Consider the following 19,959-nt stretch of genomic DNA (forward strand, 5'->3'; position numbering starts at 1 on the left):
AAACAACCACTGATTATTCGCTTATTAAATTCGTTATTTTTTTCTGATTACAAAAATATAGGGTTCGACAGGTCTATTTCTTATTGTTTTAGAATAAAGCCAAAAATAAACTTTTTTTTTAAATTTCCATCTAGTGTCATCGACGAAATTAAATTTACAGTTTCCTGTAAATTATGGTACTATAACTAAAAATTAAAAAAACAAATTTCTGATGTTTGAAACAAATAAATTTGTTGAACTATTTAATTTATATATGTTTTACACAAAAGTTGGAATAGATTGCATTATTTCACATTTTTTATTAATATTTAATATTATTATTAAATGACTTAATAAATTATTGATAGATGGCGCTCATATATTTTTGTTTTGAATTCAAATAAACATAGCAACATTTGTTTGTATTCAAAAAGTGTCACTTTAAAAATCCTCATCGTCATAGATCATGACATGTAAGCTACTTTTTTTCTAACTCTTATAGTTTCCGAGTTAGCCTATTCGGACATCGAATTTGAACCACCCTGTACATATGAGAATAAAATCAATTTAGATGTTGCTGATTTGGGATATTTAAACAATACTCATCACTTAATTAATATACAGAGGACTTGAATTATATGTCGTTCTTTTATTATCGACTCTTGTAAAAATATACTCGAACAACAAATTAATTCATCTCTATGGACTTATGCAGAGATTTTTAATTATCTTTTGTTGGACATAGTAATCGTAGTGCAATTAACACAAAGGGAGATTATTTTAATCCCTTTGACGTTATTTAATCCTGCGGACACTATTTCTGTGCGGTCGACAACGACTAACATTTACGTGTACATGAGTACAAAATCAATATAGATGTTGCTGATTTGGGATATTTAAACAATACTTATCACTTAATATATAGTGAATTTCACTTAAGATGCATTATACAAGAATACATTTCCATAGAAACTAGGGGGTACCTACTTACTTTGTTCCAGATAAAATTCAACATGTCAATATAATTTGACATTACATTAAAACCTCAATATAACGGATCAATACGGGGAACGCAGTATCTGTTATAGCTCAATAAAACTATACAACAATCTAAAAGCTGAGTAACAAATAAAACTAGACTCACACTAAACCTATAACTATACCTTTTCAAGCACAAATTGGCACTAATCAGAATCAAAATGACATTAGTCAAAATCATATTGGCAATGTCAATTTCAAATTGGCATTAGTCAAAATCAAATTGACAATAATCGAAATTAAAATGGCATTAGTCAATATCAAATTGGCAATAAACAATATTCTAAATCTAACGTTAGTTCTAGTGATAGTGATAGGTAGCGCTAGTTAGCATATTATTAAGATATGTTGCATATTTTTATTGCATTAAAACTAGAACTAACACTAGACCTAGAACTAGAACATTACGATACTTTTTAGTTCTAGGTCTAGTGTTAGTTCTAGTTTTACACTAGCACTATCACTAGAACTAACACAAGACCTAGAGCTAGAATCATTCGGGTTTAGCCGTCTTGAAAGACGCGCGGCTAACTCCGAATGTTTCTAGTTCTCGGTCTAGTGTTAGTTCTAGTTTTAATTGTTATTCAGCATTAGATTGTGGTTTACTTTCTTTTCCAAGCAAAATTTTTCCTTTCCAAAACTACCCTATGCCTGTACTATTAAGCTATTTTGTATTTTATGTGGGACAGTGCAAGTGCATAGTAGGTTTATAACTATGGTTACTGCATTCATATATTGCGAGTTAATTATGCCTCTCTTATGCCCATTGTTAACTATTTATACGTCCTTGTTGCACAATTGCATCAAATATTGTAATGTCCACACGTCTGCGGATGACACTCAACTGTATTAAGGTTTTCCATTTATGAAAATGCTGTAAATAAATTTAATTGTGATCTTCAGAGACTGTCAGTTTATGTTCGTGAACATTTTTTGTTTTTGAATAACTACTATCACTGGTTAAAATCAGTGTTGACAATAATGTGATTCCTATATCACTACAGGCGAAGAATTTGGGTCTTATTATTGATAATACATTACGATATCGGCAGCATATTTGAAGATTTATAGGTTTGAGGTTTCTAAACTTGAAGGTTTTGTATCCTTTTAGGAATGTCTTCAGCATCAAGCTTAAGACAATTTTATGTGAAAGCACTGTGTTGTCTATTTTTAATTATTGCGCTTCAGTCTTCGGTCCATGTCTTGACGTTGCTGAAGTGTCTTTTTAAATTTAATTAGCTTTAATACAGTTTTTGTATATATAGGGTGTCTCAATAAGAATGCCCGATTTAATTTAGCAATAAAACGCATAGTTTTTGAGCGAGTGGTGATATTTTTACTGCATTATAAAGCACACATGTTCCGATTAAGTATCAAATAAAGTCACTCTTTTCATGAAATTTTCGATGATGTTTCTGCAGAGTTGCGGTTCTAACTCACCGATGACGCGTTTTATCTCGTCCTTGAGCTCGGGAATAGTCCATGGCGCATTCTCATAGACGTGAGACTTCACAAAATCCCAGAGGACGAAGTCGCACGGTGTCAAATCGCACGATCTCGGTAGCCAGTTGAAGATGATTTTTTTAGAAAAATCGGCATTCACTTCATTTTGCTCCATCAACCATTGAACAAATTGGCGGCGCTGTGACTGGTTTGTTGGTTTCAGCTCCTGGGTCAGCTGAACCTTGTAGGGATGAAGATGGGAGTCCTTTGTGAGAATTCGCTGCGTGGTGCTTCTCGAAATTTGAAATTGTTGTGAACGATGCCGAATTGATGTTCCCGGATTTTCGACGACACTCTTGTTTACAGCAGCGATGTTTTTGCGAGATCGGCCGGTACATCGACGCACAGGAGACTTGCTGTCCATAATCGACCCAGTTTCTTCAAATTTATTGATTACTCTTCGAATTGTTGCCACATTTGGTGCACTTTCAAGACTTAAAATTCCGCGAAGCGGTTTCAGCGTAACTTTCCCCATATTTATAATGGGTTTTCACAATGATAAAAGCGTTGTTCCTTTGTATAGCGCCCCATTATTAATAATCGGAGCATTCGTAGATGACAGCTGTCAAATTTCAGGGCTGCCACTTGCACAGAAAAAAATGGCGCCAAATTTAAATCTATTGAGACACCCCCTTTATAGTAATTATAATAATAAAGGCCTTTATTTTGCTGGAAGATATGTATTGTTGAAGAATAAACTATTATTATTATTATAATTTTGAAATTCCCGATAATAATATTCACTACCAAGTAGTAAGTTGTTACAAAATGGAAAACAGCCTGTACAATATTGAACTAAAATTAGAACTAAAACTAGAACTAACACTAGAAACTTTGGGGTTTTGCCCTGCGTCTTTTAAGAAAAGATTTGACGTTTCGGATGCCATGTTGCAACCTTTTTCAGAAACTGGTTCTAAGTGAACTGTGCTTTTCTTAAAAAACGCAAGTAAAACTCGAAGTTTCTAGTCCTAGTTCTAATTTTAGTTCAATTCACACCGGCCGTGAAACCCTTCGTACTTAGCTTATATAATAATTTTATATACGCTGTATAACGATTATCGTTCTCGCTGTGTATACCAACCCAGTTTATAAAACATAATGGTTTTATTAGATCGTTCTAGGAGCGATCAAAATTTAATTCTTGGTTCCGTATTATACATGTTTTATGATTTATAAAACATACCTAATTTTGTTTCTTCAAAATAAGCAAAATACAATAAAATAACAGTTCATGAAAATTAAATATGACGTACCTACTTATTTAGAAAACCCAGGTTTATATATCACAAAACATTACAATATCGTATAGTGACATTATTGTTTCATTTTAATAATTTAATTAAGTTACAGATAATAAATAATAAAGCCACAATCAAAAAAATAAGTTAAATATATTATTTTAAGACATATTAATATTATATTTCCTAGTCTTCATCATCTTGTTCTCTGTAAAAGTCCTGGTTGGCAGCATCACCCCAAATCGTATAACACATCATATCAACTATAAAAAATCCACCGCAAGTCCAAAATACTACCCTCCAAGTAACAATGTTTCTAAGTTTTTCATCTAAAACACGATCCATTATTAATGGTGCAATAATAGCACCTAGAGATGCTCCAGTATTGGTGATAGCCATCAATCTTCCAGCAATTTTTGGTCCGATATCAACATGATTTATAAGATACCCGGTATTCATTCCGCAAAAGCAAATCATAATGATCATAATAAGCATAACAGCTACGACTACGCTGCATTTAATGTAACTTAAACTCATAATGCAAATAAAACTTGGTGCACTAATCAGTAGTGTTGATATTTTCTTGGCCCAACATTGAGTAATCTTCTTTCTACGCACAAGGCTATCTAAAGTAATTCCTAAGAAGATTGTGCATACGCATTGGATACAGTACGCTAGGTTCGTGAATATAATTATTTGTTGCATGTTCATAAACAATACATCCCACATATAAATGACCATATCTTTCATGACTATTGTAAAAACTGTCCCGCAACTTGAGTGCATGACAAATAAAGCCCAAAATGGTTTATTTGTGAATACTTTGCTCCAATCAACGCTGATTGGAGTTTTCCTTTTTATTATGTCTATAATTAGAAAAAATCAACCAAAAGTCTCTTGATAATGTATAACAAAATGTTGGATATCCTTTTTGCTTGAATTTTCATGAATTTTAAAATGAATGTATGTTGTGATCAAGATAAAGGAAAAATAATTTAATACAATTATATGACATCCCAAAAAAAAGAAATAACCAACATTTTATTACACAGTCTTGTTATTATCAACCAATGTTGGATAGAAGGATGTAATCGCGCTCTTTTTCTTTAATAAAAGGCGATTCTGATGGTTTATCATAAACCAGTCCACCCCATAAAATTAACCATAAACAACTACATCCTGTCATAATATAATAAGTATAATCCCAAGTAAACATTGTCATTAGGAAAGTAGATACCACTCTGCCCAAAACTGATCCAAGCATGGTACCTACAAATGCTATACCACCGATCGTATTTTTTTGTGAGTCCGGTGCCCATTCTGCCAATAAAATTGAGGTAGCGGGATATATGAATCCACTGGCAAATCCTTGAATAGTCCTGATTGAAAGGTGTGGCCAGAACAGTGAGGTAGGTACGAATGTGAACCCAAAGCAACAAATTATATTTATTACAATACTAGCGAACCACGTCCATTTTGCACTCATAAATTCTGCCATATATGCGCCGGGAAAGTTCCTAAACAAAGAAGACTGTTCTAAATTCTTATTATGACTACAAATTATTTACCCAAATATATAACCATAATTATATGAATCCATCAACCATTTTTGAAGGTCAACCGACATATCAAATATGCTAGTAACGTTACGTTCTAAATGTTTAGCACTTGGTTGATAACAGAATCCGGCCGATGTGCCGTTTACAAGCCGTACATAAGTATGATATACAATATTATTCATTAACGCATTAAAAGAGATCTTCAAACCAAATACAATTACCATTCCTATGCATATAAGTGAAGTCACTATGTACCTATAACCAAGAAACATTGTATTCTTCTATATAAAAAAGTCGTTATAAAATAAATTGTATTTATCAAAAGTGTGAAAGCTGTGACATGTATTAGACATTTGCTTTTATTTGTGACAAGTATTTATCTTTTTCTATTTAATACAATATGTAAAAAAATATTTGAGATAAAATAATAAATTTTTTATGATCAATGAAGTACATTCCCACCCGTTATATTGTTGCTATTTTAACGGCAGTGGGGTTAGCTATTGTTTATGGCTTGAGAGTGAATATAAACATTACAATGGTAATGATGGTAAATCATACAATCGCACATTCCAACGATACTGAAGGAAAACACAGCATTTGTGGTCCTTCCTTAAACGACAGTGATGAAATTGAACAGCATAATGGCGAGTACGAATGGTCAAATGAACTTCAAGGCTACGTTCTTAGCTCATATTATTGGGGATATCTAGTAATGATGTTCCCTGGTGCGAGATTGTGCGAATTGATGAGCGTTAAATGGATGTGGTTTCTTGCGGTATTTTTAAACGTCGTGGGTTGCCTCTTGTTACCTCTTGGTTCAGATCTACATGTTGGATGTGCGATCGCAGTGAGAGTGCTTCAAGGATTAGGTGGCGGAATAAGCTTTCCAGCTACTTCTTTATTATTGGCGTCATGGGTTCCATTATCAGAGAAAAACACCTTTGCCAGTATAGTATTCTCGGGGTCTACATTAGGAACGGTTTTTAGTATTATTATAACAGGAGTAATTGACATTTATTGTGGCTGGAGGGCTGTCTTTTATATTATGGGAGTTGCTTGTATTCCATGGTTATTTTTATGGTGGATTTTCGTTGGAAGTACTCCAGAAAGCACAAAATTTATTAACCCTGACGAAATTGAATATATACTGAGTTCACAAGGTCAACAAGTGGGTAAGAAAAAGAAAATAAAGATTATTTGGAAGAATATATTCACATCAATGCCCTTTTGGGCGTTATTGGTAGCTCACACTTGTTTCAATTGGAATTTTTATCTTCTACTGACAGACCTTCCAATATACCTACGTAAAGTATATGGTGCCACGATTGAAACTATTACTATATATTCATCAATAGGTTATTTTTCAAACTGGTTGTTCAGTCTAGCTTTAGGAAGAACACTTGATTATTTACGAAAACGAGAAAAAATAAATCAAACATGGGCAAAGAAAATAGCCAATTTATTTTCAACATTACCAATTGCGTTAGCCATGATCTGTTTATGCTACAGTGGATGTAACGAGCCATTTGGCGCTACCCTCCTTATATTGTCTCTTATGTTTTATGGAGGAATGTGGCCAGGAATCATGTCTAATCACGTTGATATTGGACCAAGAATTGCCGCTACATTAATGGGTATGACTAACACACCGGGTACTATGTCAGGAATCGGAGTGCCGATATTCGTTGGTTTTATTTTGGGTGATGGAACCGACATGCAATCATGGAGGATTATATTTTGGGTCGCAGTGGGTTTTTTTGCGATAGAAATCTTTTTTTACACCTTCTGGGGTTCTGGCGAAGTTCAAAATTACTATGAAGAACATGATGCTGAATAAATAACTTTATAAGTAAAATTCTGTTCAAATTATTTTTGTTCTGCAAACCGTATTCTAAATGTCACATATGTTCAAAAGATGAATGATGGTAATCCTAAATTGTTTAATATCCTGAAAATTATCAAATAAAAAAAGTTATTTTTGTCCACTTTATATAACCCAACCGTTTGTCGGTAGAAAGTAAACCCTTATAGCAAACATTTCTTGATCACGTCTGTAGCCACGGTCATTTGCTTTGCTCGTAACAACCCCACGAAGCAAGAAATATGTAGAACGCGGTGCTGACGTCTACCAACTTCGGGCAGAGCAGCAAAAATCCGGCGTACAATTCCCCTAACGGTTGAAATATTGTTTTTACGTGGCCGCATAAACCAGCCTCCGCCCCTCGTTTGCCGCAACATCTTGTTCGCGCAGATGTTCGTGGGTCCGAGGGGAAATAAATGCCGCCGCAGTGCTACCAACGAATAACATCGTGCGTCGCGACCCCACATTTTATATCCTGAGCAGTGGCGAGCCTCCATCCGGCCTGAGTACCCTTAGAGGAATTGATTTCGCATAAATCCCTTATGGCAGACTTCTTAGAAATTGTTTTTTTTGTCTCGGCGTTGATTACCCAAAGAATTCGACAAAAAACATCGGCTTTTAGTGGAAGATATATAGCACTAATAATCACATATATCAATCTTCCACAATAACGATCTCAATTCGCCATAAGTTAAGGGATGCTGTATAATCCATCCTAAAATAAAGTTTCACGTAATCTCTAACCTTTTACACGCCCCACCTTCTCGAAGTACACTTGATTTTGCGGGTCAACTCTCGTTGTAATCAAGGGTAGCCATTCTCCGACCTTCGCCACGACACTCTTTGTCGCAGAGATAAAGCGAGCTTCCGGTAAATTTACGACCGGGTTCACGGGTGTGGATAGAGTTGCAGAGCGAGCATCGATCTGACGATACTCGAAGACGGTCACTAACCTCCCAATTTAACTCCCCGGCGGCCGGCTTAAATACAAATGCAAATGCAAACACAACATCGCGTGAATACCAGGACAAAGAGCACCGAATGTGTCTCGCCACAGATATGTTCTTGCAGGACGCATTATTGTCACTCGTCCTGTTGAAAACACAAGATTGGATTGCGGAAAGAAGATTGGAATCGGCGGTACTATTGAAATTGTATAAAAGGTCTACAAAACCATATCAGAATTAAAAAGATTAGGGTTTTGCAGTCTACATTACATTACATTACATTACATAGAATACATATCGGGTAGGCGGACCAACCAACCTTGCACCGCGACCCTAAGGATCTATTGTACCCCGATAGATATCGTTATCAAATTTCACCGTGCAGTCCAATGCTCTTAACGAACATTAATACCTTGCTCGGCGAAAGGTCATTCAGATCTTTTGAGGAGATAAACTGCGACCCAAAAATCGAGAATCTGATACGGTTAACGGCAGGGCAGTGGCATAAAACATGCTCAACCGCCTCTGCTTCCTCCGCACATAGTCGGCATTCAACATCGTCGGCTAAACCCAACAAGTTGAGGTGTGCTTTTAATCGGCAGTGCCCAGTAAAAACACCCATTAGAACTTTTATGCTACTACGGGCAAGTCCTAAAATATTCCCGGGTCTCATTCCAGGAGAACTGGTCCACAGTAGGCGAAGTCTCTCTTCAGCCCACAGTCCAATCCTATATTTGGCCATCGCAAATGATACACCAACTGCTGGTTCCGGTCCCACAAACGCTTCAGCGCTGCCATCTCGTGCTAGCTTATCTGCCGCTTCATTGCCAGCAACCCCACAGTGACCCGGGACCCAGATCAGAGAGACTCTGTTATCACAACTCAGTGTGTTTAATGTTCTCTTACAATCATTAACCAGAGCCGACACCGTTTTCACGGCTTGCAGCGCCTGGAGAGCGGCTTGACTGTCTGAGAAAATTCGTACTGTCATGTTCTTCACCTCTCTTTCAAGAAGGATTTTAGCACCCATGTCAATAGCAAATACTTCCGCCTGGAATACACTACAGTACGTACCCAGGCTGTAGGCTTGCTTAATTCGAGGTGTCTGGCAGTATACTCCTGCTCCCACCCCTTCAGGCGTTTTTGATCCATCTGTGTACAAGCAAATGTCTGTCCGAACCAGAGAATTTTCATTTTCGACCCAGGACTGCCGCTCAGGCAGTACATTCTGGTATCGAGCGTTAATCACTGATAGTGATACCGCCAAATCTGACGGCATTGATAGCACAGTATCAGTGCTTATAATGTCTTCCGCAGCCCATTGGTAGGACATGTCGGAACAGTTTTGAGCATATTGCTTAAATCTGTAAATGGTTGTTCTAGCCACTTTCTCTATATGCAAATGCAGAGGAGATAGGCCAAGCAGAACCTCCATTGCTAGAGTTGGCGTTGTGCCTATCGCACCAGAGATTGCCAATCCAGCTACTCGTTGAATTCGTGAAAGTTTACTGATAACTGAAGTCTGTCGGACTTTCCTATACCAGGCTGCTGCTCCGTATGTGATCATAGGTCTAACCACAGTCACATAGAGCCAGTACAGTCTTTCAGGGGTAAGACCCCAATTTTTTCCACAAAGACTGCGACAAGTCCACAAGGATAGTCTAGTTTTGTGCAAAACTCCCTGCAAATGTCCAATCCATGACAGGGTTTTGTCTAGGATTACTTCTAGATATTTGACTTCCTTTGAGAAAGGAATTTCTTCACCTTGGATAGTTGGGCGGATTAGTCCCGGAACAATTGTCTTTTGCGGGTTTATTGAGAGGTTCTCTCCCTTACACCAAGCGCAAATGGTATCTAGGGTCACCTGGAGGACTTTAGATATCCTCGGCAAACAGGTTCCTTTGACCATAACGACAATCTCATCAGCATAAGCTTGTATTTCCACACCAACGGCTTCGACTATCGCAATCAGATTGTCAACTAGGAGGGACCAAAGCAGGGGAGATAACACCTCTCCCTGCGGGCAGCCACCTCCCAGCCTGAAGCGTATCGTATCACCGTGGAGTGAAGTAGAAACTATTCTACTATCTAGCATATTGCGGATCCAACCCGCTATAGTTGCTTCCACTCCCCTGTCAAGAGCAGCTCTTTCAAGAGATTGTGGTATTGCGTTGTTGAACGCTCCCTCTATATCCAGAAACGCACAAACCAAGATTTCTTTATCCTGCAGCGTCCTGGATACTCTACCAACTAAGTTGTGTAGAGCCAATTCTGCTGATTTCCCCGCTTGATAAGCATACTGGTGGCGACTCAGTGGACCAGATACCAATGGCACCGTACGGATATACCGTTCCAGAACTTTTTCAAGGGTTTTCAGCAGAAATGACGTTAGGCTGATGGGTCGAAAGGCATTAGGAGTAAAAAAAATTGGCAACAACAAAGACCTCCCCTGCTGTAACAAAGAAGGAAAGATATTGTCTTCTCCAGGCGATTTGAACGGCTTAAACGTTTGAATTGCCTGGTCCACGGATGTGTAAGTGACGACTTTTCTAGCCACACTCCAATCCGTATTTGAGGGAGCTTTGCCTTGCAGGAATAGCCAGCTGTGGCATTATCGGCCCTCATCATCAGGCTTCCTGGGAAGTGAGTCTGCATTAGAAGTTCCAACGAGGCTCTGCTAGAGTCCGTAAAACTACCGTCAGGCCGCCTAAGTGAGCCCAGGGGTAGTGCCGGATCTCTAGCGAGAATCTTGTGAATTCTTGCACTGCTGGGTGTGCCTTTCACTCCCTCACAGAACCTCCTCCAAGACTCTCTTTTTGCCTTACGTATGTTTTTGGTGTAATTCGTTAGAGCGTGTTTATATTTCTCCCATTCACCTAATGTCTTGGCCCGGTTGAAAAGCTTTCGGACCTCTTGTCTTTCGGAGCTAAGAGATTCGTTCCACCAGGGTGTGCCCCGATTACTACTTTTCACCTTCAGTGGACTGCTACTGTGATATGCAGAGCGAATTGCCACAGAGCTCCGTGGCTATTTCAACCTGATCACAGTTCCTAACGGTTTCGATAACACTAGTTAGGTTATCTGCAAGGCAACTCTTAAACAGATCCCAATTAGTGCTACTGGGATTACGGTACGTACAGTCCGATTTCATCCCTAGATCAATTTTAAATTGAATATGTCTATGATCTGAACACGACGGTTCAGAGGATACCCTCCAGGAGGTTATCTTAGAGCTTAATATAATTGAGCTGAACGTAATGTCAAGTACCTCTGCTCTATTTCTGGTAACAAAGGTTGGTTTGGCGCCTACATTATTAACAGTAAGCCCCTCCCCTAATAGGTAGTCAAAAAGTAACTCACCTCTTTCATTTGTGTTGGTGCTTGCCCACATTGTGTGGTGTATGAGAGATACATGTATGAGACTTACTTTTTGGGCAGTTTAACTTCAATAGTTTATAAATTCCCACAACGTTTTATTCCTAAGAGAGTTTCCGGAATGTCGAGTACATCGCAAACCAAGGTACTTATCGTAAATACAATAGATGTCGCAACACAGTTTCTAAATAATGTACAGAACTTCCCGGGATTAGAACTAGTACATATTAAATTTCACCTGTTTGTTTGTGAAGCCCTTACTTCGTTATTCCATTCTGTTCTATTTTTATTTTGACGCGTTTCTTTCGGAAACGTCCTGCAAAAGGAAACTGGTGTTCTCGTTATTTCAAATGCCCTTCTTGTTATAAAGCGGAAGACGATAACAAAATGGGCATGGCGTAAGACGAATCCTCACTCGGCTTTACGATTCTTTTTACGACCCGAAGGGATCAAAAAAAATGTACTCGAGATTGGCTTGAGTTATGTAGTACTAAAGAAAGAGCTATTGGAATACAAAAATTGCAATAAGACGAAAAGTTTCTTTTTTTGCGTCGTAAATGCTGTGTGTACACATTTTCTTTGGAACGGTTTTTAAAATTAATTAAGCGCACGGAAAGGCGACGATAAAAATTTCGCAAGGACAATAAACGTTTGGGTTATAGTGCAGGAAAAGATAGGGATGCATTGGGCGAATTGCCAGGAAAAAGAACCGTGCATTTGTGAAATTAATAGTAAGCGCGGGTTCCCGGAATTTAAAAAGGGGTCAGGCTACCGGAATAAACTTACTTTTTGTCGTAAATCAAACTTAATAATATTTGGCTGTGAAAGGATTTGAAAGAAAAAATATCCCATTGATTTTTTAATATAATTTGAATTTAACGGGATAGGTGTAAATAATGATTAAAGTTACATTTTATCTTTTAAACTTTGATGAACAACTTTACGTTGCAACACCATCAATTATCCATAATCTATTCATCACTTTAGGGTACACACGAACGCCTTCCCCTGGGAAAAAGTCCACCGTTAGCTTGGCGATTTGAATGGCAAATTTTTCATTTAATGGTGCCTCCGACGTATGAATGCGTCGTCTCCGTTTGAAGCCGGAGGGACTGACGGTTTTTTTTCTTCCATTAAAGACGCATCACCGCAATCTGCTAAGAAACCGGTCCGAATAAATTTTCCAACTTTCCTTCGAATTTATACAGAGCTCGAAGCCATTTTTAACCGAGTTTAGTTAGAGAGAGCGGTGAATTCGCAATTCGTTCACCGTTCTTCGAAGGGGTCCTGCGCCCCCGTTGAAATATGGAGCCAAATTAATTACCGTCGGAATTAGCGCCGCGAAAAACGGCAGACAAATTTGCTATTTTCACGTAAAAGATTGGACTTCGTTTATAACAATTTGTGTCATTCCACTTCCGGCAAGGTCTAATTAATAAATATAATGCCGTTTAGGTAGCGTTTTATCGTCGTTGGGGGTGGGTATGATTACCGGAAGCGTTTGTTGAGATTGATGACTATAAATTGTTTATGGAATACGTTAGATGGAGTTTTTTGATCGCAAAAATTCACAACTATGATAAGGTTATTGGGTGTAGCGATTGGTATAAGAAAAAATGTTTGTTTGCTATATTTCGAAACTAATTGTTTCTTCTACAGGCAAAAAACTGTGAATAAACGTACCAAAATTAACAGCAAACTATCAATGGCTTACGTAAAAAAGGGGTATAAAAAAGAAGAAACTTACAGGTTAGTTGATAAGCGGCACGATTGCGAAACATTTCACCGATCCACCAGAAAACATACATCATTAAAACCAAAAACGGTGACTCGAATTATTATTATTAAATTTAAACTAGGAAATTTAAAATTTTAACAATTACAAACCAAAATAAATGACGTTACAAAGTAAAAATCTTACGATAACTAAATATGGCGAAGAAAACAGTTCTTAAACATTTTTATTTTTAGAGACTGCGCGATAAACAAAATTACAACGATAAAGTCGTAAAACAAATTAAAAAAAAATTGTTTTTAAAAAAACTTATCAATTATTAAAAAAAAATTAACTACTACACTAACATAATGAATCACTAATTAAAAAACTAAAAAATTAAAGAATCACTAACATTAGTCAATACCCTTTCCCTTCTCCCCTTTTCCCAATGAAATAAATACGAGTAAAAGATACTTAAATTATTTGTATCCGTTTTAAAATTGACCGTGTATCAGTGACAATAATAATAATAAGTTTATTGCAAAAAAAAAACCTTTTTTCGGACACTCACTGGAAATGGCCTATATTTCCTTATTACAAATCATAAAGAAAAGTACCTCATTTCTTTATAGCAACCAAATAAACATTAATTATTTATTAGAATAAATATTAAACGTACAATTATTAAGGTTAGAGAAGCTTGTACTTAATGTACACTATTGTAACTGTAAATCACCACATGTTAGTGACGATTTTGATAACACCTGCTGATGAACTCCTGATGAATCACTACTTTATTTTTTTTGTTTGGTTGCTGTAGTGAGGGAAACGGCAGAAACGACAATTTGATTCTCGAGCTCGTCGTGTACTTTTTAAATAATTTCTTATAAAATGTAGGTAATTCATTTAAATTGAGTGTCCGAAAAAACTTCATGTATTATTCTTAAAGAAAAGTAACTTCTTCTTTACTCATCACGTTTCTAATCTCGGCTCCGCCTCGATTAGAAAATTCGCGATTCGTAAAGGAAAAAGTATACTTTCTTTACTTATAATACAAATAACTATTACATGTCAAATTAAAAAAAAATTCTAAGTTTTATAATAAATTATATAATAACGAAATTATAGTTATTTATGTACCAAGTCGGCAAAGTGATGCTTTATCGCGAGCGAGTAAACAGGCGAGTTCGATAAAGACACTTTGCTGACGTGTTACATACAACATTTTATCGCCAACCGCAAAATTTAACGATATGAAGATATTCTAACTTACCAATATTATGACATGTGTCAAACGATTTGTTTTGTTAATATACCTCGGTAAAGTTACACTATGTATCAAAGGTCGGTAGTATAGTGGAGAGGGAAGTCCGCTTTCATACAGGAGGTACCACCGGGTTCAAATCCAGCTGTTCAACGACATTTTTTTCAAATTGACAGCAATTAGCGGCAGGTAAAGTACTTTGTCTGTCGCATATGCGGCAGGTAAAGTACTTTTTGTAATTCGCGACGGTAATGGAAGCTATTACAGTACTCAAACGGGTGCTGTAATGACACTCTTTACAGCATTCGATGCTGTAATGAGACTTTAGTAACATTTTATGGAATCAGTTCAAGTTGGTGACATTGGGTCATTAATTTTTCTAGTTGTCAATGTGACAATGTTTGTCTATGGATGTTTAAACACGTTCCTAACATCGAATACAAGGTCCATAATGATGAGGACATTGAACTCTGAGCAATTTCTCTTATTTTGGGAGGTGTACATGAAACATTTTTATCAGGTGAATACGTTTTGTGTTTTGACAGTTTCTATTTGTCATTCAAATTTCTATTTTCAAGTGTTACGTTGTTACCAACTGCTACATACCTATTTCCCTACATTGTCAAAATTAATTTAATTTTTGAGGAAAAAAAAGGATAAGAACGCGAATTACAAAAAATAGCATAAAAAACACGTTTCATAAGACTTAAAGCACTCATTCATTAAAAAACTCGTGGCTTCGCCACTCGTTTTTCAACTTGAATTCGTGCATTTCAAACGTGTCTTACGAAACTTGTTTTTTAATATACTATTGTCTGCCGCTAAATGCACAGTTTACTAGATAGTAGCACAAAGTGTCACTTTACTGACGCAAATGGATAGCATAAAGTATGGTTTTGCTGCCGGTTGGCGATAAAAGATATTATTCTACACAGAAGATTTTCTTGAATGGTATACAGTGTGTCCCCGTAAGGTATAATTGACGATACATTTTTGAATTCAAATTCCATCTTTTGCAATTAAAGTCTGGATGTCATAAAACGAAATATAACCAAGTTTTACGTCAAATGTCCTCAAAGTACCAAAGTTAACGCAAGAAGTTTGTTGACCGTTGCAAGTAAAGTGGTCTTTCTGAGCAATGTACAACAAAAGTTGATTAAGATAAAATGTTTGTTATGTTAAATTATGGCGATATGCCGAATTTTATTAATTTAGCATATAAAAGAAAAAATGAGTTTTTTCATGAAAATTTTTTTCTAATAAGTATTCCGTTTTACAATAAAAACAAATCATCTGAGGAACTAGCAATTATCATTTGATAGCTTAGCTTTAGCCTATTGTGAAATATTAATTGATCATGTTTACATTATAACATAAAATATTTATAGTGCAGTGCTATGGATTGGGGAACATTAGTTACAATGCAGTTTTAAGCCAATTTGAGGACAAATTTGGATTTTTAGTAGATAAAAAAACAATTAAGAGAGTTGTTAAAAAAATTTCGGAAACGGGCAATGTGGACAATTAACGGAAGAAAAAAAAGCTTTTAGATGAACATGATGCGGGGTCGATTGTTGCAGTAACGAACGCAATGGATTACGGTAAGGTGTCGTTAAGAAAAAGGGCAGTTCAAGTCGGTATAAGTAACTCCCATTTACAAAGAATTTATCGAGAAAATAAAATATTGCCGTATAAACCAAAATTTAACCACACTATCGAATTAGGTGAAGAAGCAAAACGTTTAGATTATTGTTTGTGGCTTGGGTACAAAATTTTGAAAGACAGAACTTTTTTAAAAAACCCAATATTTTCGGACGAAGCATCGTTCACTACTAATGGAGTGGTTACATCACAAAATTGTCTTTTCTGGTCAAAGACTAATCCACATTATCGCATAGCTTGTAAACGCCAGTATTCCCAGAAAGTGAATGTGTGTTGTGGTGTTTCGTGGGACGGTGTTATTGGACCTTACTTCATAAACGGCAATTTGAATCAACACTGATATTTGGAAATACTAGAAAATTGTTTATTTAATTATCTTCACGGCGTGGATTTAGAAAACCGCAATAAATTATATTTTCAACAAGATGGTTGCGGCCCACATTCGACCACTTTAATTAGAAATTATTTAAATACGTTATTTGTAAAAAAATGGATTGGTAGATATGGTCAGCAACCATGGCCGCCAAGAAGTCCAGTATTATCTATTATGGATTTTTATTTTTGGGGTTATGTAAAACAAAAAGTGTACACTGAAAATTTTAATAACAATTTAGATCGTTTAAAACAAAAAATTGAAACTGTTATTAGAGAAATTCCGTTGGACCATATTAGAAAAAGTTATAAACAATGTCGGAAAAGGGCTGAATTAAGTGTTAGTGTTTGTGGTGGTATCATTGAATAAGCTTTTATGTTAATTTAGTTTAGATCGAAAATGTTTTGTTAATCTTATGATTTAAAAATCTGCATTTTGCTTTTATATCCTAAATTAATAAAATTCGTGACACAATCCGGGGACACACTGTAGAACGCGTTTTGACAAAAGTGGTTCTTTACAGCATTCTTCATTCTTGCAAAGGGTAGATCTCGTACCGACGCAGGTAGATGGTTAAAGAATTTAATGCCCCAATAGTTGGCATTGTTTTGAGTTTTAGACAAACGATGTGTGGGGATACGCAGTTCCTTTTTGTTTCTAGTGTGATAGTTATGGGAATCACAGTTTTTTGGCAGAAGCTATAATTTCTGGTGAACGTTCTTTATATAGTTGAATATATATAATGAAGGTAAAGTAAGTATTTTATACTGAGCAAAATAACTTCTACAATTTTCTCTTCTTCCCAGGTTGAACAATGCCCTTATCGCTCGTTTCTGAAGTGTAAATGCTTTTTCGGCTGCCGAAGAAGCTCCCCAGAAAAGGATACCGTAAGAGATCAAGCTATGGAAGTTGGCATAATAGATGAGTTTTGCAGCTTCTAAGGTACCAATACTACGAATTCTACGAATGCAGAAGATCGCGCCATTAAGTTTCTTCGACAGATGTATTGACCACTTTAGTTTTTCGTCAAGATGAATTCGAACTGCCGAATTCTTTGTGAAAAATAATACATTGAGTCTTATCCTCGTTTAGTAATAATCCATTGTGGTGATTACTCTATTAATAACATTCAAAAGGAGTTCGGCAAAACGTCAAGAGTTCCATGTAGTAATTAACAACCCAGAACATCAAATTGGCCAGATTGAGGAACAAGTTGACATTTCTAACCAGATGTAAGAAGAATGGGCTTACTCCATGACACATTAATGATGGCTTGAAGAAGACAGCGTCTTTTCTAGACACCAGAAATCAAACTTTACTGAGAAAGGTCAACAACTTTTCTAATAAATTAGCTATAAACACGTTAAATATTCAGAAATCATTACCTTTCAATTTTATATTTTCGCTTGTTTTATGGATGATATAAAACTTTATTATAACCGATAATTTAAAGGTAGGTAACCCATTTGTTTACAACAAAAGTGGACAACAATTTGTTAATAAAACATGCAGAAATCAACTTATCGAAAATCCCATACGTACTTCCCTGTAGAATGTAATTTTGAATATGTAATAACAAGCTTAAATCGATTGAATGAAAATCGTGTTTCGAGAAAAACGCATTTAAAGCTTTGACATGAGTTTTTGTTGCCCGTGTACACTTTTTTGTCACTCATTGTAATACTAAAAATCACTTCGACTATAAATAAATTGAGAAAAATCGATTCAAAACACTACACAATAGAACTCGTGTTTTTAGTCTACGAAATATTCACGTCCTTCGTGTATATTCTACAGTGGTGTTACCCCTTTACAGAGTGAAGAGGGTTATCCTTACAAAAAGCAAACTTTAATCTTAGTAGAATTCTGATAAATGTAGAGGGCATTCTATAATTTTGTTCCGAAATTTTTCGTGATATTTTTAGAGCTAAAAATCACTAATGTGATTACTAATTTTATTAATAGTGATATAAGTTGTACATGGCTTGAAAACCACCTTTTAAACTTATTAAAGAAAAATAAATCCTTCCTGAAAAGAAATACTAATTTAATAATTATCAATGCTGATAAAGGACCAAAAACTGTAATTTTAGATAAGGATGTGCAAAAATAAGTAAATATCCTGTGGTGTCTACAGGATACAAAGAAGTTAAATAATTTAATTAAAAAACTTTATGATATGCACCAAACATTCAGTCTTATGTAACGCATACTTTCTTCCTACGATCCATAAACCCAATACTTCTTTAAGACCCATTATATCAGCTTGCGGTTCAACCGTGTATAACCTGTCAAAGTTCTTATCTGACATGCTAATCACTGCCTTAAATAACGCTATATCTTACAATGTAAAAGACACCTTTGATTTTGTCAGTCAAATAAAAGGCTGTCACATCCCTAAGAACTTTGTTGTCGTTTCACTTGACGCAATAAGTCTTTTTACTAACATCCCATTGGTCCTTAATATTGTGTAAGACAAGTGGAATTTGATTGATGATTATTGCAGTTTTAATTTGGAAACCTTTCGTATACTTTTAAAGTTTCTTTTTAACAATACTTACTTTTCGTCTCAAGATCAGATTTATGTTCAGAAGTTTGGTACTCCCACGGGTTCTCCTATTAGCCCTATCTTGGCGCTAATGGTAATGGATTTTGTTTTAGATAATGTGATTCCCAAATTGGATTTTCAGTTATCGTTTATAAAGAAGTTTTTTGATGACATTATCACCAGCGTTTTTAGTGATCGTGTTGACTACGTTCTTGATGTTTTTAAGTCATTTAACCCTTACATCCAGTTCACTGTGGAAACAAAAACTGATAACAGTCGATTGCGCTGTGGAATGGACTGCCTTCTGAAATTCGTAATATTTCTAGAATTACTAATTTTAGACATATTTTAAAGAGCCACTTGCTTGCCCTTCAACTGGCTGTTTCCTGATTCTTTGTTCTTTATCTTTTTCTTTTTTCCTCTCTTCAACTGCTCTCACTTGTTGGCAACTGATATCCGGCAGATTCTTTTAGTCGCTCTCTATCTCTCTTTTCGTGTCTTTTCTTTATTTTTCTTTTCTTGCTTAATCTTATTTGGTGATGTTAATAATATCTAATTATCACTACTTGCCATATTCAGCAAATATTATTTTTATTTTTGTTTGTTCTGTTGGGTCATTTGGCAGAGATCGCTTGTGCGATAAAATGATCCATTTGCTGATACTGTTTAAGTTAAGTATATCTTATATAATTTTGTATTTTTGTCTGTGGCAATAAATGGTAAATAATAATAACTGAGTCATACCATGTACCAACATATTCAGGTCGGTACATCAACTATTTCTCCTCACATTCATTTAACCATAAAATTAATACCTTACGTGGTATAAAGAATAGAGTACTAAGAATTTGTGATAACAAGTTTCAATACAACGCGCTGTTAAAGCTAAATA

The 19,959-nt window shown here is 35.8% G+C and overlaps 3 protein-coding genes across 5 annotated transcripts in view; 1 reads left to right on the forward strand and 2 right to left on the reverse strand.

Moving 5' to 3' along the window:
• The window catches only part of LOC111422118 (Neuropilin and tolloid-like), a 198,194-nt gene that overhangs the window by 82,341 nt on the left and 95,894 nt on the right, over positions 1 to 19,959 (reverse strand). The window contains exon 1 of one of the 3 annotated variants that reach the window (XM_071198262.1): positions 13,251 to 13,396. The exons of the other annotated variants lie outside the window; for them this stretch is intronic. Within the exon in view, the coding sequence (XP_071054363.1) occupies positions 13,251 to 13,314 (64 nt within the window). The 5' untranslated portion in view covers positions 13,315 to 13,396. Of the gene's footprint in view, positions 1 to 13,250; positions 13,397 to 19,959 lie in introns of those variants that run through there. 3 annotated transcript variants of the gene reach the window in all.
• LOC111420791 (sialin-like) lies at positions 3,893 to 5,770 on the reverse strand. The gene is made up of 3 exons (XM_023053827.2): positions 5,327 to 5,770; positions 4,827 to 5,275; positions 3,893 to 4,624 (listed from the first exon to the last, which is right to left on the reverse strand). The coding sequence occupies exons 1-3, from the start codon at positions 5,587 to 5,589 to the stop codon at positions 3,945 to 3,947; spliced, it is 1,392 nt and encodes a 463-aa protein (XP_022909595.2). The 5' UTR covers positions 5,590 to 5,770; the 3' UTR covers positions 3,893 to 3,944.
• On the forward strand, positions 5,665 to 7,175 carry LOC111420790 (sialin-like). The gene has a single exon (XM_023053826.2). The coding sequence runs from the start codon at positions 5,763 to 5,765 to the stop codon at positions 7,155 to 7,157; it is 1,395 nt and encodes a 464-aa protein (XP_022909594.1). The 5' UTR covers positions 5,665 to 5,762; the 3' UTR covers positions 7,158 to 7,175.

This window comes from Onthophagus taurus, chromosome 7, assembly GCF_036711975.1.
Source record: "Onthophagus taurus isolate NC chromosome 7, IU_Otau_3.0, whole genome shotgun sequence".
In the NCBI taxonomy this organism is placed as follows: Eukaryota; Metazoa; Arthropoda; class Insecta; order Coleoptera; family Scarabaeidae; genus Onthophagus; species Onthophagus taurus.

What these genes read in the sequence shown, in the direction of transcription:
- LOC111420791 (XM_023053827.2), bottom strand. Translation starts at nt 5,589, where the DNA reads ATGTTTCTTGGTTATAGGTACATAGTGACTTCACTTATATGCATAGGA. An exon ending in AATTATGGTTATATATTTGG is followed by an intron (nt 5,276 to 5,326) that starts GTAAATAATTTG and finishes TTCTTTGTTTAG; the next exon opens with GAACTTTCCCGGCGCATATA. An exon ending in CATCCTTCTATCCAACATTG is followed by an intron (nt 4,625 to 4,826) that starts GTTGATAATAAC and finishes TTCTAATTATAG; the next exon opens with ACATAATAAAAAGGAAAACT.
- LOC111420790 (XM_023053826.2), top strand. Translation starts at nt 5,763, where the DNA reads ATGAAGTACATTCCCACCCGTTATATTGTTGCTATTTTAACGGCAGTG.